The sequence below is a fragment of the Lithobates pipiens genome, unplaced genomic scaffold (genome assembly GCF_037356315.1).
Source record: "Lithobates pipiens isolate NorthernLeopardFrog02 unplaced genomic scaffold, aLitPip1_a1.2 Scaffold_22, whole genome shotgun sequence".
NCBI lineage: Eukaryota > Metazoa > Chordata > Amphibia > Anura > Ranidae > Lithobates > Lithobates pipiens.
Window position 1 is genome coordinate 103469198 of NW_027507784.1, and position 18625 is coordinate 103487822.

At 40.5% G+C, this 18625-nt stretch overlaps 1 protein-coding gene across 1 annotated transcript in view; it reads right to left on the reverse strand.

Moving 5' to 3' along the window:
- The window catches only part of LOC143925685 (dynein axonemal heavy chain 11-like), a 701866-nt gene extending 685401 nt beyond the window's left edge, over positions 1–16465 (reverse strand). The window contains exons 1-3 of the mRNA XM_077450147.1: positions 16439–16465; positions 15585–15962; positions 13611–13943 (exon numbers count right to left, since the gene is read on the reverse strand). Of these exons, the coding sequence (XP_077306273.1) occupies positions 13611–13943; positions 15585–15962; positions 16439–16465 (738 nt within the window). The remainder of the gene's footprint in view (positions 1–13610; positions 13944–15584; positions 15963–16438) is intronic.
- Between the last annotated feature and the right edge of the window lie 2160 nt (positions 16466–18625).

Genomic DNA, 18625 nt, shown 5'->3' on the forward strand with positions numbered 1-18625 from the left:
TTTTTAATTTTTAATAAAGGAATTTTTCAAAAGTGTGTTTGTCTTATTTAACCATTTTGACACTTTCTTTGTGAAATGGTCGGGGTTACTTTTGTACCCCCTTACCATTTCAAACAGGGGGGGGGCGGGATCTGGGGGGCCGGGATCTGGGGGTCCCCTTGTTAAAGGGGCTTCCAGATTCTGATAAGCCCCCCGCCCGCAGACCCTCACAACCACCGGCCAGGGTTGTGAGGATGAGGCCCTTGTCCTCATCAACATGGGGACAAGGTGCTTTGAGGGGTCACAGACCCCCAAAGCATCCTCCCAATGTTGAGGGTATGTGGCCTGGTACGGTTCAGGAGGGAGGGGGGCGCTCTCTCGTCCCCCCCTCTTTTCCTGCGGCCTGCCAGGTTGCGTGCTCGGATAAAGGGTCTGGTATGGATTTTTAGGGAGGCCCCCACGTCAATTTTTTTTTTCATTTGATGCGGGGTTCCCCTTAATATCCATATCAGACCTGAAGGGCCTGGTAATTGAATTTAGGGGAACCCCCACGCTTTTTTTTTTTTTTATCAATGAATGAATGAATTGTCGGCTAATACAGAGAACACTCATTGAGTGTTCTCTGTATTACGGGGAGCCGACAATTTAGCCGCAAGTGATTTTAAAAGACTTTTTTTCCTGCACAAATGACACTTTGTGCAGGGACACCAGAAACATGCGCCCCTTCACAGGCATACTATAGATACCCCCCAGCTACGAAATTTAAAGGAATATTACACTTTTATTGTTTCACTTTAATCATTATTAAAATCACTGCTCCTGAAAAAACGGCCATTTTTAAAACTTTTTTTTGCATTGATCCATGTCCCCTGGGGCAGGACCCAGGTCCCCAAACACTTTTTAGGACAGTAACTTGCATATTACCCTTTAAAATTAGCACTTTAGATTGTGAACGTTCGAGTCCCATAGACTTTAATAGGGTTCTAAAGTTCACACGAAGTTTAGGTCTGTTCGCAGGTTCTGGTGCGAACCGAACAGGGGGGTGTTCGGCTCATCCCTAATTCCTTGTAATAGGAATAAAAGTGATCAAAAAATTTATTTTTGGGGAAAAAAATGTCAAACTAAAATAAATAAAGTAAAATGAACAATAAAATATATATATATTTTTTTTAAAGCGCCCCTGTCCCCATGTGCTCGCATGCAGAAGCGAACACATACGTCCCGCCCACATATGAAAACGGTGTTCAAACCACACATGTGAGGTATCGCTGCAAACGTTAGAGCGAGAGCAATAATTCTAGCCCTAGACCTCCTCTGTAACTCAAAACATATAACCAGTAAAAAAAAATTAAATCGTCGCCTATGGGGATTTTTAAGTAGCGACGTTTGGCGGCATTCCACGAGCCTGTGCAATTTTTAAGAGTGACATGTTAGGTATCTATTTACTCAGCGTAACTTCATCTTTCACATTATGCATAAATTGGGCTAACTTTACTGTGTTTTTTTTTTTTTAAACACAAAAAAAAGCATTCGAAAAATTGCTGCGCAAATACCGTGCAAGATAAAAAGTTGCAACGACCACCATTGTATTCTCCAGGGTGTTTGCTAAAAAAACATATATAATGTTTTGGGATTCTATGTAATTTTCTAGCAAATAAATGATGATTTTTACATGTAGGAGAGAAATGTCAGAATTGTCCTGGGTGCTCCAGAACGCCTGATGGCGCTCCATGCATGTTGGGCCTCTGTATGTGGCCACACTGTGTAAAAGTCTCACACATGTAGTATCGCCGTACTCGGGAGTAATAGCAGAATGTGTTTTGGGGTGTAATTTGTGGTATGCATATGCTGTGTGAGAAATAAACTGATAATATGACAATTTTGTGAAAAAAAAAAAAAAAAGTAAAAAAAATCTTGATTTTGCAAAGAATTGTGGGAAAAAATGACAACTTCAAAAAACTCATAATGCCTCTTACTAAATACCTTGGAATGTCTTCTTTCCAAAAAGGGGTCATTTGGGGGGTATTTGTGCTTTTCTGGCATGTTAGGGTCTCAAGAATTCAAATAGGACGTCAGTACTTCAGGTGTGATCAATTTTCAGATATTGGCACCATAGCTTGTGGACTCTATAACTTTCACAAAGACCAAATAATATCCACCAATTTGTACTTATTTTTACCAAAGATATGTAGTAGTATAAATTTTGGCCAAAATTTATGAAGAAAAAATTACTAATCTGCTAAATTTTATAACAGAAACAAAGAAAAATTCATTTTTTTACCGAATTTTCTGTATTTTTTCTTTTATAGCACAAAAAATAAAAAACCCAGCGGTGATTAAATACCACCAAAAGAAAGCTCCATTTGTGTGAAAAAAAGGACAAAAATGTCATATAGGTCCAGTGTTGCATGACTGAGTAATTGTCATTCAAAATGTGAGAGCACCGAAAGCTGAAAATTGGTCTGGTTATTAAGGGTGTTTAAGTGCCCGGTGGTCAAGTGGTTAATTTTAACTTTGACGGCATATTACTTTTTAGACTTCCAGCTCAGTTAAAAAAATTAAAAATGTACTTCTTGTGGGATACCTACCAGACATGTGATATCGTATACACACTAGGACTGAGAGTGTACTTAAAGTGGTTGTAAACCTCAGTCATGAAATCTGAGCAAAAAAGATATATCTGTAGTGTTTGCTTATCTCTCTCCAAAGCTCTGTGTCCTTTCTCTCTGGTGCTTCGTTCCTCTGTTACCAGCACTAGCCACTTCTGAGAAGTTTTCCTGACACATGAAATAAAAATTTGAGTCGGGGAGTGAGCTATGCACGCAGCTTGTCTATTAACCACTTCAGTCCTGGAAGATTTTACCCCCTTCATGACCAGAGCACTTTTTACAATTTGGCACTGCGTCACTTTAACTGACAATTGCGCGATTATGTAATACTGTACTCAAACAAAATTTGCATACTTTTTTCCTCACAAATAGAGCTTTCTTTTGGTGGTATGTTATCACCTCTGCAGTTTTTATTTTTTGTGCTTTAAACAAAAAAATAGAGATAATTAGGAAAAAATTTTTTTTTTACTTTTTGCTATAATAAATATCCCCCCAGTTTAAAAATAAAAAAAATTCTTCATCAGTTTAGGCTGTTATATTTTCGAAAATATTTTTGATAAAAAAATCACAATAAGCGTATATTGATTGGTTTGCACAAAAGTTATAGCGTCTACAAACTATTGGAAAGATTTATGGCATTTTTATGGCATTTTTTATTATGTATTTATTTTTTACTAGTAATGGCAGTGATCTGAAATTTTTAGCGGTATTGCGACATTGTGGCGGACACATTGTGGCGGACAGAGCAGACACATTTGACACATTTTTGGGACCATTGACATTTATACAGTGATCAGTGCTATAAAAATGCACTGATTACTGTGTAAATGTCACTGGCAGGGAAGGAGTTAACACTAGGGGGCGATCAAGGGGTTAAATATATGTTCTCTCAGCATGTTCTAACTGTATGGGGATGTGACTTACTAGGCAAGGAGACATATCGTTGTTCCTACTTAGTAGGAACAAATTACATGTCTTCTCTGCCTGGGCAGCACAGGGATTTGTGTGTTTACACACACAAATAAATCCTCATGCTGGTGCTCATACACGCGACCATGCGTGGCCAGTGGCGTTCCTGCCCACCGGCCACGTGCATTGGGTCCCCCCATCGTGCAGAATCCATGCGTGCCCTCTGGGGCCACTAAGGGGAAGGGCATACCCATACCAGATTTCACCAAGGAGAGCCATTGTGCCACAGTATATCTGCGTGAGGTAATCGGGAACCGGTTAAGAAAACACAGTTCTTCTGCTGTGTGAAGGGGTGTGTTCATTTCCTCCAATCAGCTTTCACACACTTCAGCATCTTGGCTCCCCTCCTATGTGCTCCTGACAGATGAAGGATTTTAACACAATTCTGCCCTTTTGGGTATATGTGAGGCAGTGGCGGAACTATAGGGGTCGCTGCAGTAGCACTTGCGACTGGGCCCCGCCATTCTGCCGCTGTGGGGGGGCCCAAGACCTGGCATCTCCCCTGCACCTCTGGCTGGCACTTTAGAAAGCACTGGGGGGAGGTGGAAAGCGGCGATCGGCAGCTCTATGGTGCCTGTGAGCGGCGGGATCTGCCTGGGGCTTGTAGTTCTCTCTTCCCGAGTGTCAGTGTATACAGTGGAGAGGAAAAGGGAGGGGCCTCCGACCCGGGCAGGTATCAGTTTCACTTTCAGTGAGTCGCTCTGCTTGTACACTGTTTCTGATACATGCCCTGGTCAGAGGCCCCTCTCTTCTCCACTGTATACACTCGGGAGAAGAACTACAAGCCCCAGGGAGATCCCCCTGCCTGTGGACACCATAGAGTTGCTGATCGCCGCCTCCCACCTCCACCAGCCAGGTACAGGGAAACCTCTGGAAGGGGGGGGTCAGCTGTCTGGGTACCCTGATGTAAAGGGGGGCCCTCTGGGGAGACTAATGTAAGAGGGGAGGCTCTCTGGGGATACTAATGTAAGGATGGGGCTCTCTGGGGACCCTTATGTAAGGAGGGGGCTCTCTGGGGACCCTGATGCAAGGGGGGGCTCTCTGAGAACCCTGATGTAAGGAGGGGCTCTCTGGGGACCCTGGTGTAAGGAGGGGGCTCTCTGGGGACCCTGATGTAAGGAGGGGGCACTCTGGGGACCCTGATGTAAGGAGGGGGCTCTCTGGGGACCCTGATGTAAAGGGGGGCTCTCTGGGGACTCTGATGTAAGGAGGGGGCTCTCTGGGGACCCTGATGTAAAGGGGGAGTTCTCTGGGGCCTCTGATGTAAGGAGGGGGCTCTCTGGGGACTCTAAAGTAAGGAGGGGGCTCTCTGGGGACTCTGATGTAAGGGGGCTCTCTGGGGACTCTGATGTAAGGGGAGGCTCTCTGGGGACCCTGATGTAAGGAGGGGGCTCTCTGGGGACCCTGATGTAAAGGGGGGGCTCTCTGGGGACTCTGATGTAAGGAGAGGGCTCTCTGGGGACCCTGATGTAAAGGGGGGCTCTCTGGGGACTCTGATGTAAGGAGGGGGCTCTCTGGGGACTCTGATGTAAGGGGAGGCTCTCTGGGGACCCTGATGTAAGGAGGGGGCTCTCTGGGGACTCTGGTGTAAGGAGGGGGCTCTCTAGGGACCCTGATGTAAAGGGGGGGCTCTCTGGGGACTCTGATGTAAGGAGGGGGCTCTCTGGGGACTCTGATGTAAGGAGGGGGCTCTCTGGGGACTCTGATGTAAGGAGGGGGCTCTCTGGGGACTCTGATGTAAGGTGAGGCTCTCTGGGGACCCTGATGTAAAGAGGGGCTCTCTGGGGACTCTGATGTAAGGGGAGGCTCTCTGGGGACCCTGATGTAAGGGGAGACTCTCTGGGGAATCTTATGTAAGGAGGGGGCTCTCTGGGGACCCTAATGTGGGGGGAGGCTCTCTGGGGACCTTGATGTAAGGGGGCTCTCTGAGGACCCTTATGGAAGGGAAGGCTCTCTGGGGTCCCCTTATGGTAGGGGAGGCTCTCTGGAGACGCCTCTGGTGTGAGGGTTTACAACCACTTTAAGTACTACCAAGTAAAACAGCCCTTCCTATGCAGAAGTAATTTTGAAAGCTTTTAGCAAAATATTAGGCCATAACACAAACGCTTATCTTAGAAAAAAAAAAAAACATTCTGCAAAAATCTTTGCAATATACAGATTTCATTAGAAGGCTGTATTCTGTATATTAACTAGACATGTGCAGAGAAAAATATATTTCGTTTCGGAATTTCGTTTTCGTCCGAAAAATGTATTTATTTAGTTACTCCCGAAATTCATTTTTATTTATTTCGTCTTTCGTTCAAAAATTGCATTCGTCCGAAAATCCACATGAATTATGGTCGAATCTGTCTTTGAAGGCTTATAGTGTCTGTTGAATGTATAAGAAGATTCGACGGCTAAGGACCTGCAAACTACTTTACAGAAACTAGGGATGATAAACACATCAAGAGATGCTGCGGACACTCACCAAAAATCATCCTCATATGCTGATACTCCCTCCTCTGCTTCCAGAAGAGAAGAAGACTACAATCCACAGAAAAGAAGTCGCATACAATCTCCACCTCCAGATCTGGCTGACACTATGGACTGATAAACACTTGTACTGAGGCTACTATCTTGCCTTTTCAACAGAATGGCTACTGCCGAGTTTTTTCTCTGACTTCCAATCAATATTTTTATCATAATCTTATTTAAGAAATGTTCCTAATAATTTAGGCACCTTATTATAACTTTTTTTTCTCTCTCTTCTCTTCTTTGTTTCTGAGGTTGCCTTAATCTTACATTTTTATTTTTTGCTTGAAAAATGAAATTATATGATTGGCTCTTGGTGTCCTGCAGGGAAGTTCCTTGCACCCTCTTTTGCTACCCTCAGCAGCTCGGTGCACACCGGGCAGTTGACAGTGGCTCATGTACCCTTGGAGGGAGAGATTTTCTCCTCCCAACGGACACATTAAGAACATAGATATGTTAAGATATATTTCAATATTGTATATTAATTGTATTTTCTTTTTCAGTCATTATCTCCTTTCCCTCCACCCCTATACTCTGGAGACAAATAATTTCTTATATGACACACGTTCTAACATAAACACCAACTCATATTTACTTTTCCCAACTCCATGGCCCCATTAAACATCATATCATTAAATACTCAGGGACTAAACGTTCCACACAAACGCACTAAAGCCTTCCGCACATTTTCATCCAAGAAAGCACATATAGTTTGCCTCCAAGAGACTCATTTTGCATCACAATCCACTCCCAAATTTTTCAGTAAAGACTACCCCCAAGTATACACAGCTTCGGCCTCCTCTAAAAAACAAGGCGTGCTTATAGCTTTCCATCGCAATACACCATTTTCACTAATGAAGGAAATCAAGGATCCAGAAGGTCGTTACTTGATTCTTAAAGGACACCTACTTGATACCGCTATCACCATTACATCATACTACGCTCCTAACAAAAATCCTATTTCTTTTCTTTCTCATTTATTTCAAACTATAGAACACCACGAAATAGGTACTACAATTCTATGTGGAGATTCTAATCAGACCGTATTCCCATTTTTGGATAAATCACCAATCCCACAGTCACATACAGCAGACAAACAACTCTTATCAAAACTAATTACAAAACATAACCTAGTAGATACTTGGAGAGAATTGAATCCAACCAAGAGACAATACACACATTACTCGTTCCCTCATCGCTCATTCTCTAGGATAGACCATATATTTATGTCCATAGGGCTAATTCCAGAAATAACATCTACAAAAATTATTCCCATCCCATGGTCCGATCATAGTGCAGGCTACATTACTGTTGCCTCTATAATTCCAAAAAAAAAGATCCAACATGGATATTAAGAGATTTCCTACTCAAAAATCCAGCTCATAAAAATAATATTGAAATTGCGCTCAAAGATTATATAAAATATAACTCCACACCTGACGTCTCTCCGACTACATTATGGGAAGCACACAAACCTGTTCTCTGTGGCATATGTCTACAGCAAGCAAACATATTTAACAGAGAGCGGAAAATCCTTTGTCAGACTTTAGAAACAAATTTCAATAAATGTCACACAGCATTCCAAAATAACCCTTCTTCTTTATCTAAAATAAATCTTGACAAAGCTAAATTGGAATTTGATCTATTCCTTACTGAAGCAGCAGATAAAACCATCAAGAGATCACAACACAATTTCTATATCAATGCGAATAAACCTCACACACTATTAGCCAGGGCATTAAAATCCTGCCAGAACCCAACGAAACCGATACGTCTGAAAATCTCTAGGGGGGTATACACAAATAATCCTTTAAAAATATTACAAAAATTCAAAACACAATTAAAAAATGTATACTCTTCTAATAATGAGTTGGACCCTTCTAGAGCAAATGATTTTTTCTCTCATATATCTCTACCGACACTATCTAAAACACAAATGGAAATGATGGAGGAACCAGTGTCAATTATAGAGGTATCTGAAGTTATCAAAAATCTGAAACTAAATAAAAGGCCAGGTCCTGATGGTTTTTCTGCACTGTATTACAAAACGTTTGTAGACACCCTATCTCCAGTCTTGACAAACACTTTTAATTCCCTTTTGGAAGGTCATTCTTTTAGAAGAGAAACCCTAACTGCAATCATCTGTATGCTCCATAAACCTCACACAGACGATTCAATATGGTCTAATTATCGCCCTATTTCGTTATTAAATTTGGACATAAAAATTTTAGCCAAAATTCTAGCTAACAGATTAAATACTATTATAGGCAATCTAACACATCGTGATCAAGTGGGCTTCATTCCATTACGTCAAGCAGGAGATAATATTAGATGTGCAACACTCCTGTCACATGCCGCTAAAAAAAGACGTATTCCCACTTGTTTTCTTTCTTTAGATATTATGAAAGCTTTTGACACAGTATCTTGGTCATATATGAACTATATCCTTTCCAAATGGGGATTCGGCCCTCATTTTTTACGATGGATCTCTAGTTTGTATCAAGATCCCAATGCTTATATCAGATATGCAGGGTACAAATCGGACGAGTTTAATATACTGAGGGGGACTCGTCAAGGATGTCCACTTTCGCCATTATTATTTGCTTTACTCATTGAACCTTTAGCACAAAGAATTAGGATGGATCCCACTATAACAGGTATTGAAATGGGTGGCTTTCATCATAAGCTCTGTTTATTCGCAGACGATATTCTCCTTTTTCTATCTTCTCCACATGTTTCGGCCCCAAATCTTGTGGTTGTACTACAAGAATTCTCATTTATTTCGGGCCTTAAGGTCAATATTCAAAAATCTTCAGCATTAAACATTTCACTTGTCGAAAAAGATAAACAATCTTTACAAAATTCACTACCCTTTAAGTGGGTAGATCATAGTCTCCCATATCTGGGTGTGCAGTTTACTCCTAACCCCTCCGATTTATTTGCAGCTAATTACCCAGCTCTATTAAAAAATATTACAAGGTCGTTATCTAATTGGTCATCAATGCCGATATCATGGTTTGGGAAAATCAATATCATAAAAATGTCTGTTCTTCCGAAATGTTTATATTTATTCAGAACTCTCCCGATTCATATTCCTGCATATTTTCTTAGGCTGATTCAACAAAAAGTAACGAAATTTACTTGGGGGAAAATAAAACCCAGACTTCACAAAAAAACACTTGTTCTCCCCAAAGCTTTTGGTGGTTTGGGATTCCCAGACTTTAACATATATTATAAGGCAGCTCAATTATCTCAATTAACATAATATCACTCTTCTACAGAGATTCCTTTATGGGTCCTCATTGAAGCTGTAGACCGTGATCCTCTTCCTATAAACAATATATTATGGTTACAACCTGCAGATCGTAAGTCTATAAATAACCCCATTTCTAAGCACTCTCTATCTATATGGGATAGGTATAGAAATTCACATGGTCTGCAATCTCCACAAAATCCGCTATTATCTTTCCACAAGAATCCGACTTTTTACCCAGCCTGGAAATATCCCAAAACCTTTAAAGCTTGGTCTAAGGCTGGTATCACTTGTCCTTATAATTTAACTTCAACTACATCAATAAAATCTTTTACAGATCTATGTGAATTATATAAGCTTCCACAATCAGAAATATTCAGATATCTCCAAATCAAAGATTTTTATACTCCTCTTCTCAATTTAAATGTAAACTTACATAATATTTCTCAATTTGAAAGATTTTGTCTCAAGGAACCACATGCTAAAGGTCGTATTACATCATTGTATACACAATTGATATCTAATTCTAATACTGTTATACCTAAATATGTGGCCAAGTGGGAAAAAGATTTGGATTGTACGATCGATTCTAGGTCTTGGTCCAACATATGGTCTTTCACAAAATCTTCCTCTATAAATATATTGGCGTCTGAATCATCATATAAAGTTCTCACGCGCTGGTATTTGGTTCCTGCGAGAATCGCCAAATTCTCAACAGACAACACTGGCCTCTGCTTTCGTGGCTGTCCAGAAAAAGGTACCTATATACATACCTGGTGGCATTGCTCAATTGTACAATCATTTTGGAAAAAGATCTTTCTGATAATTACAAAATTTTTTGATCGTCCAATTTTTCCAGACCCAATTATAGCTCTCCTTAATTTAAAACCAGCCTTTCTGAATCAGAAACAATTCAAATTAGTTCTTACACTCCTGATAGCCGCAAAGCAGACTATAGCCAATGCGTGGAAAACAGATGTGGTGAATATTGCAGAAACCAAACGTAGAATGAATCAATCTTTCATCCATGCTAAAATGGACGCTATAGATAAAAACTAGATGACAAAGTTTGATATCATATGGAAACCTTGGATTAAATATTATACGTCAGAAAATATTGACAACCGAGTTTTATTGTTATGGTGATTAAGATTTTTTATAGAATTACAACATTAGATGATATATAAAACCTCCTCCGGAGAATTATTCCCTCCCCTTCCCCTCCTATATACCTTTTATGTTCTTCCCTTACTATATAATACTTACTATAAACATACTTTAGAAGTTATGGTCAAAACTTTAAAATCATATATTTTCTTTTAGACATATTTATATTTTCTTGGGATTAAAATGTTTAAAACTCAGCTATAAGAATGTTTTCAAATTCTAAAATATGTAAAGGCCATTTATTGTCATTCCCACGAGAATATCTTGAAATTCTTCTTTGCTTTGTATCATCCGTACTTCAATATGTCTACTTTTTATTTCTGGTATCACATAATTTGTCTTATATTCTGTACATGTAATTTATTTTAACATAAAATAAAAATTTTGAACGAGAAGAAGATTCGACGGAGCTACTATATAGCATACTTCGTGTGAACTTTAGAACCCTATTAAAGTCTATGGGACTCCAATGTTCAAAATCTAAAGTGCTAATTTTAAAGGCTAATATGCAAGTTACTGTCCTAAAAAGTGTTTGGGGACCTGGGTCCTGCCCCAGGGGACATGTATCAATGCAAAAAAAAGTTTTAAAAACTGCGTTTTTTTCGGGAGCAGTGATTTTAATAATGATTAAATTGAAACAATAAAAGTGTAATAAATTTTGTAGCTGGGGGGTGTCTATAGTATGCCTGTGAAGGGGCGCATGTTTCTGGTGCTTAGAACTGTCCCTGCACCAAGTGTCATTTATGCAGGAAAAAAAGTCCTTTAAAATCACTCGCAGCTATTATGAATTGTCGGCTCCGTAATACAGAGAACACTCATTGAAATTCATTGATAAAAAAAATGTAAAAGTTTTTAAAAAAAAGCGTAGGGGTCCCCCAAATTCAATTACCAGACCCTTCAGGTCTGGTATGGATATTAAGGGGAACCCCGCGTCAAATTTAAAAAAAATTACGTGGGGGTCCCCCTAAAAATCCATACCAGACCCTTTATCAGAGCACGCAACCTGGCAGGCCTCAGGAAAAGAGGGGGGACGAGAGAGCGCCCCCCCTCCCTCCTGAACCATACCAGGCCACATGCCCTCAACATTGGGAGGATGCTTTGGGGGTCTGTGACCCCTCAAAGCACCTTGTCCCCATGTTGATGCGGAGAAGGGCCTCATCCCCACAACCCTGGCCAGTGGTTGTGGGGGTCTGCGGGCGGGGGCTTATCAGAATCTGGAAGCCCCCTTTAACAAGGGGACCCCCAGATCCCGCCCCCCCTGTTTGAAATGGTAAGGGGGTACAAAAGTACCCCTACCTTTTCACAAAGAAAGTGTAAAAAATTGTTAAATAAGACAAACACACTTTTGAAAAATTCCTTTATTAAAAATAAAAAAAAGATTCCAGCGGTGGTAATCCACTCTTGCTATCCAGCGACAGACGATCATCTCTCCGGGGTCCAACGATGGCTGATCTGAATCAGCGAATCCATACATCTTCTGTCTCCACGGAGGAGACACTGCAGGGATTCCGGCGGCCTGACCTTATATACATGTTATATGTGGAGGGCGGGGCCACCCGTCACCTGACCCCGCCCCCCTCTGACGCAAGGGGAAACTCGGGCTTCCCCGTGACGTATGGGTGACCCCGCCCCCTCTGATGTAACGGAAACCTGCCTGTGTTACATCAGAGGGGTGCGGGGAAGCCCGGGTTTCCCCTTGCGTCAGAGGGGGGCGGGGTCTGGTGACGGGTGGCCCCACCCTCTGCATATAACAAACGTCAGGCCACCGGAATTCCCGCAGTGTCTCCTCCGTGGAGACAGAAGATGGATGGATTCGCTGCACTGATTCAGATCAGCCATCGCTGGACCCCGGAGAGATGATCGTCCGTCGCTGGATAGCAAGAGTGGATTACCACTGCTGGAATCTTTTTTTTATTTTTTTTATTTTTAATAAAGGAATTTTTCAAAAGGGTGTTTGTTTTATTTAACTATTTTTTACACTTTCTTTGTGAAATGGTAGGTTACCATTTCAAACAGGGGGGGCGGGATCTGAGGGTCCCCTTGTTAAAGGGGGCTTCCAGATACTGATGAGCCCCCTGCCCGCAGACCCCCACAACCACCAGCCAGGGTTGTGGGGATGAGGCCCTTCTCCACATCAACATGGGGCCAAGGTGCTTTGAGGGGTCACAGACCCCCAAAGCATCCTCCCAATGTTGAGGGCATGTGGCCTGGTACGGTTCAGGAGGGGGGGCGCTCTCTTGTCCACCCTTCTTTTCCTGTGGCCTGCCAGGTTGCGTGCTCGGATAAAGGGTCTGGTATGGATATTTAGGGGGAACCCCACGTCAAATTTTTTTAAAAATTTGACGCAGGGTTCCCCTTAATATCCATACCAGACCTGAAGGGCCTGGTAATTGAATTTGGGGGACCCCCACGCTTTTTTTATTTATTTATTTTTTTATCAATGAGTGTTCTCTGTATTACAGAGCTGACAATTCATAATAGCTGCGAGTGATTTTAAAGGACTTTTTTTCCTGCATAAATGACACTTTGTACAGGGACAGTTCTAAGCACCAGAAACATGCGCACCTTCACAGGCATACTATAGACACCCCCCCTACGAAATTTAAAGGAATATTACACTTTTATTGTTTCACTTTAATCATTATTAAAATCACTGCTCCCGAAAAACTGCAGTTTTTAAAACTTTTTTTTGCATTGATACATGTCCCCTGGGGCAGGACCCAGGTCCCCAAACACTTTTTAGGACAGAAACTTGCAGAATCTTTTCTCTGTCAAATCTTTTTTCTCTGTCGAATATTTTCTCTACAGTATATAATCTTGGACTAATAGAGGTAAGGTTAGGCACATTCGACCACAGGTTCTATAGACACAGATTGTTATTGTCAGAGTCATGTCGAATCTCCTATTCTATATCGAAATGTTGTAACAACAAAAACGAAAATAAAGCATTTATTTATGTCGGATCTTTCGTTTTTTCGGATTCTGTGCTTTCGTTATCGTTTGTCAAAACGAAAACGAAAATAGCTGAAATTCGGACGAAAATGCATTCGGACGAAAACTAATGCACATGTCTAATATTAACAGGTACTGTTCCTATGTTATGAAATGTAAAAAAAGCATACCTTATATGTCTGCTCGCCTAAGTGTGCAGCAACACGTGGAATAAATAATGCAATACGGTATGTATCTTGAAGCAAACTCTCTATAATGCTGTAAAAATTGCCGCTAGTTTTCTTGTCCAATGAGGGTACAAAGTTCATTTCAGCTCCATGAAGAAGGAGCTCCACTTTGAACAAAGGAGGATTTTTAAGCGAGAACTCCGTGTTATCAGTCAAGTACTGAAGAGAACACTTCACTGCTTGGAACAATCCTTCCAAAATCATTCGATCTATGTACTCCGTGTACAATTTCCATTTATCAGAGAGAGGATCAGCTTTAAACAGCTCCTGGTTGTGCTGACAAAACAATGCAAGCATTAAAGCAATATCAGGGACACATTATCATATTAAATGCATGCCTGCTATATACTATGTAAGTGTGCATTGACTTGACTTTATTTTCCTTTCTACCCAGAAGGTCGGCACCCTCTTTGAACAAGGTGTCATACAGGGTCTAATTCCTGAACTAAGATGCAGTGTAAGAAAACAATATCCCCAAAAATGGGACTTTTCCATACTAGATAAAAGGTCAAAATGGTTTCCTGAATGTCAACTGTAGCCAGATTATAGACATTCACCTTTACACATTCTTAACAGCAGTAAATTAGCTTTAAAGGCTTAAGCCCCATACACACCATCAGTTTTTCTGCTGATTTTTTTCCTTCAGATTTACCAAAAACATTTAGTCCAAGGACCCAAGGACCTGCCTGATTGCATACAAATTGAAACTCCTAAGGTTTGACCTCATAGTTTATGGTTTTGGTAAATCTGAAGGAAAAAATCAGCAGAAAAACTGATAGTGTGTATGGGGCTTAAGTTCACCTTTGTGACCACGTTCCATGTTACACCCATATTTAGGTTGTAACTTGAAACATGGTCACCTTACCCAACCAGTCACTCTCAGCCCCCCCCCCCCCCCCCCCAATACTTACCTGCATTGTGTGGTGCTTCTACCTGCAGGTTTCTTACTGAGTATGAATTCAGTGCGGCTGTGTATGGCTCCCTCTGAGCAGTTATGTCATCTATTCACAGGAAACTATGAAAAAAGAGACTACAGGTTCCATCTGCCACTTTTTTTTTCAAAAGGCAGACTACATTATTAAAACAAGCCCTCACTAACCTCTGTAGCTGCATGCACTCTATCATTAAAATTTCCAATCTCCAATATAAACATAGAGCACATGAATAGGGGGATACGTGCTGCTAAGAATTTTCACAATGAATTGCTTCAGAGTGCCTGCAGCTATAGAGGTCAGTTAGGAATTGTTTTAAAGTTAATTTACTGCTTATTAAAGTAGAACTCCAGCATAAACCTAACTAGTCTTAAAAATTCTCCCTTCCCATCACCAAACACCTATGCTGATTAACCTATATAAGAGAGATTTAAATACTTACCTATTTTCAGCCTACTCTGGTCCAGTTATATGATCCTGTCTGTCAGCCAGTGGTGGCTACATGGAAGATGAGACAGCAGTCGACAACGGCTAGTAAAGTTTGGAGCTATGACATCGCCTATAGGTTCCTATGGCCCAACCATTGTCAACGCTCCTTCCTTTCCCCTGCAGACAGCTGCTGACTGACATAGGGAAGCTGGATCATGTGACTGAACTGGAATGGGTTGAACAAAGGTAAGAAAATACATCTTTCCTACATAGGTGAGTCAGCATAGGTGTTAGGAGGGGGGATGGACCTTTTTAAACTACTTAGGTTTATCCTGGAATTCTACGTTATGACTTTTCAAACATGTAAAAGACCATAGCCTGGCCACAGTTCTACTCTATAGCTAACAATGTTAAAAAAACTAAAAATGTATATTTGGATAGTGTCAAATATTCAAGAGTGGTAAAATTTAAGTTATGGATTTAAATAAAATAAAAAAATCAATAGCTTGAATTGAATATCATTTATGTAATACATGAATTTTGGTGTAGATCGTACCTTGAGAAGTGTTTGAATCTTTTGACCCACATCTTTAGCAATAATATACTGTTTACCCATTCTGTCTTTGTCACCCAGACTCTTTCCATGCTTGCTGCCAACAAAATAGTTCTCATGTAGTTTACTCATCAGATTCTGCATGACCTCCACATTTTGCTTAGCTTTTTGAACTCGATTGTCCACATTATATACCATATCTCTAGTTTCTTCAATGTAATCATCCAAATCTGGCATCTGCCAAGTCAAAAAGCTAAGGGCGGGCTCCAGCTTTACATAAATCCACTGGAGCTCATCATGTATCAATTCTTTTTCCACTTGCAAGATTGTCTTCTGCAGTCTGTTAAACCACTGTGCTATGAGGTCCAGGTTTCCAATGTGCTAGTTCAGAAAACAATGTTACAACATTATTAATGTATTTCGCAGAAGATATGGAAAAGTCGCTAGAATGTGTGACAATTCTCAATAAATGTTTAGTTCAGGCATTAAAGAGTAAGTCCACCTGCAGTCAACATTTAAGATATTGGTAGAATTTAGCGGGTTGACTCTAGTGTGAAATAATCCATGTAATAAAAGAAGAGGAAAATGGGTTATAGGGCTTGTCAACATCTACCAACAATTAAAAAATTTTTTTGGACAGAACCTTTTAAAAAATCAATCCACCCAACACTGAGCATTCCAATTCCTATCCTATATTCACTGTAAAAGAAGAATACTACAAAAAGAAGAATTTTCGTTTCCTCCCTAAAGCAGCATAATATTGAGATTTCATGTTAAAAATGATAATATTAAAGGTTAAATAGTTTAGAAGGGAGAAATGATAAGTACTAGTCTTGTATTTCAAATAAAACACTTACCTTAATGTAGTTGTAAACCTCAGACATGAAATATGAACAAAGTATATCCTTCTAAAGTGTGTATCTGACTCAATTCAGAGCACTAAGTGCCATTTCTGTCTGTTGTCTTGTTCCTCTGCTATCAGCATGAGTCACTACTGAAAAGTTTTCCTGACACCAAGAAAATGGTGACAAGGGAGGGACCTCCAGCAGATTGACAGCCTCAACTCTGTTGCTTTGTGCTGTGTGAATGGGGGTGTGTCCCTTGCCTCCAATCAGCTCTCAGAGCTCTATTCACTGAGCTCTGCAGAGTGTAGATTCAGCTGCCTGCCCCCTGCTTTCTTTAACCTCAGACAAGCTGCATAAATTCTGCTATCTGAATGGATGTACAGAAGAGAAGACCGTAAACAGATACAACTTATGTAAGAGGATTTGTTTAATCTTCACTGGGCCAATCACTTCACTGGGTAAACGTAATGATTTGAATCATATCAGCTCAGAAGTATGCATCTCTTTTCCCTTCACCTGGGAAAACACACAGTATGCACATTGCCCCCAGAGACTGGAGGACTTTGGAGCTTTGGTACTATAATCTCCAACTTGGCAGCTCAAACCACCAGCCTTACCTCTGCTGCTAACTGGAGGATGTCATCTGTTGTTACAGCTGACAGTTTTTCACAAATCAAATACACCACTCACCACAGCATCTGCAACCACCACTCGTATCTCTATAGCTGACCTCCATCCAGGTCCAATACAACATAAGTACTATTATTAAACTAGCCCTGGATAAAAATATGTATAGAAATCTCTTTATGTTTTGGTTTAGAAATGTTGTATATTTTGTTATTGATACAGATAAATGTTTGTTTGTATACATAAATTATAGGGTGTTTTGTGACACCCACTTTGCAAAGCATGTTGGACTTTCTAATAAGAAAGCCCAGCATTATCTGCATCCTTGAGGCCTATATATAACTGATTAAACTAGACAGTCTTCTCTGTACTAGCAAAACAAAAGTGTGCCTCTGCCAGTCTTGATAATTTGTTTAACTTTTAGCATAACACCTTTTTAAAAAAGCCTTTCGAAGGCCATTGCTCTTGCATGGACCTGATAGTCAGAACCTGATTTCATATACAATGTTTCCTACTACTGAAAGAAATAAAAAATAGAAAGAAAAAATATAAAACAACATATATTCCTCAAGAAATGAAGCGGCCACCTGTAAAATAATAAAAATATCCAAAAAATTCTAAATTTTCTGCATTTTCACATTATATGAATAATATTTCATACAAAATCATAATACATTTCAGCAGTTGTGTAATATCAAATTACCTTTTGAAATGTCTTTCTATTCACATACAAAGCTTTTGCCATCTCTGGGAGATTAAAAAACTTCAGGAACTGGAGATATTTTACTTCCCGGAGAATAGCTGCTAGCTAGTCATAAAAGAAAAATAGTTATACTTGAGTTATAGATTTTAGTTTGTTTCTTTTTTTCAAGAATAAAATAAAATATTTGTATGTTAGCTTATATGCTACATAGGAAGTACAAAACAATACTAAAGGAGTTCTATTGGACAGCAGACATTTTCTTTTTATAACATCAGCATTGTAACATCAATACAAACAGTTATATTTTCACAATTCACTCTGCCTCTCAGCACTTCTGTAGTTCAGGAGGCAGGCTCTGTGGAATCTGTGGCACGGCAAGGCCTACATACTCACAGTGCACAGTAAATAGAAGGAAGTAAATGTGTGGGGCCCTCTACAAATTAAGTTTACAAACTTCAAAATCATTCAGATTATTAGAAAAAATGGAAATCCAATGTGGAAATGAATATATGGTTTAAAATTTTAGACAAAAAAACAGTAAGACCCCTTTCACACCAGGGCGTTTTGCAGGCGCTATAGCGCTAGAAATAGCGCCTGCAATCCACCCTAAAGAAGCTGCACCATTATGTGTAGTGTGAAAGCCCTGAGGGCTTTCACACTACAGCGGTGCGCTGGCAGAACGTCAGAAAAAAGTCCTGCCAGCAGCTTCTTTGGAGCGGTGAAGGAGCGGTGTGTTTACCGCTCCTCCACCGCTGCTCCCCATTGAAATCAACGGGGCAGCGCTGTAATACCGCCGGCAAAACGCCGCTATTGCGGCGTATTGCCGGCGGTTTTAACCCTTTCGCGGCTGCTAGCGGGGGTAAAAGCGC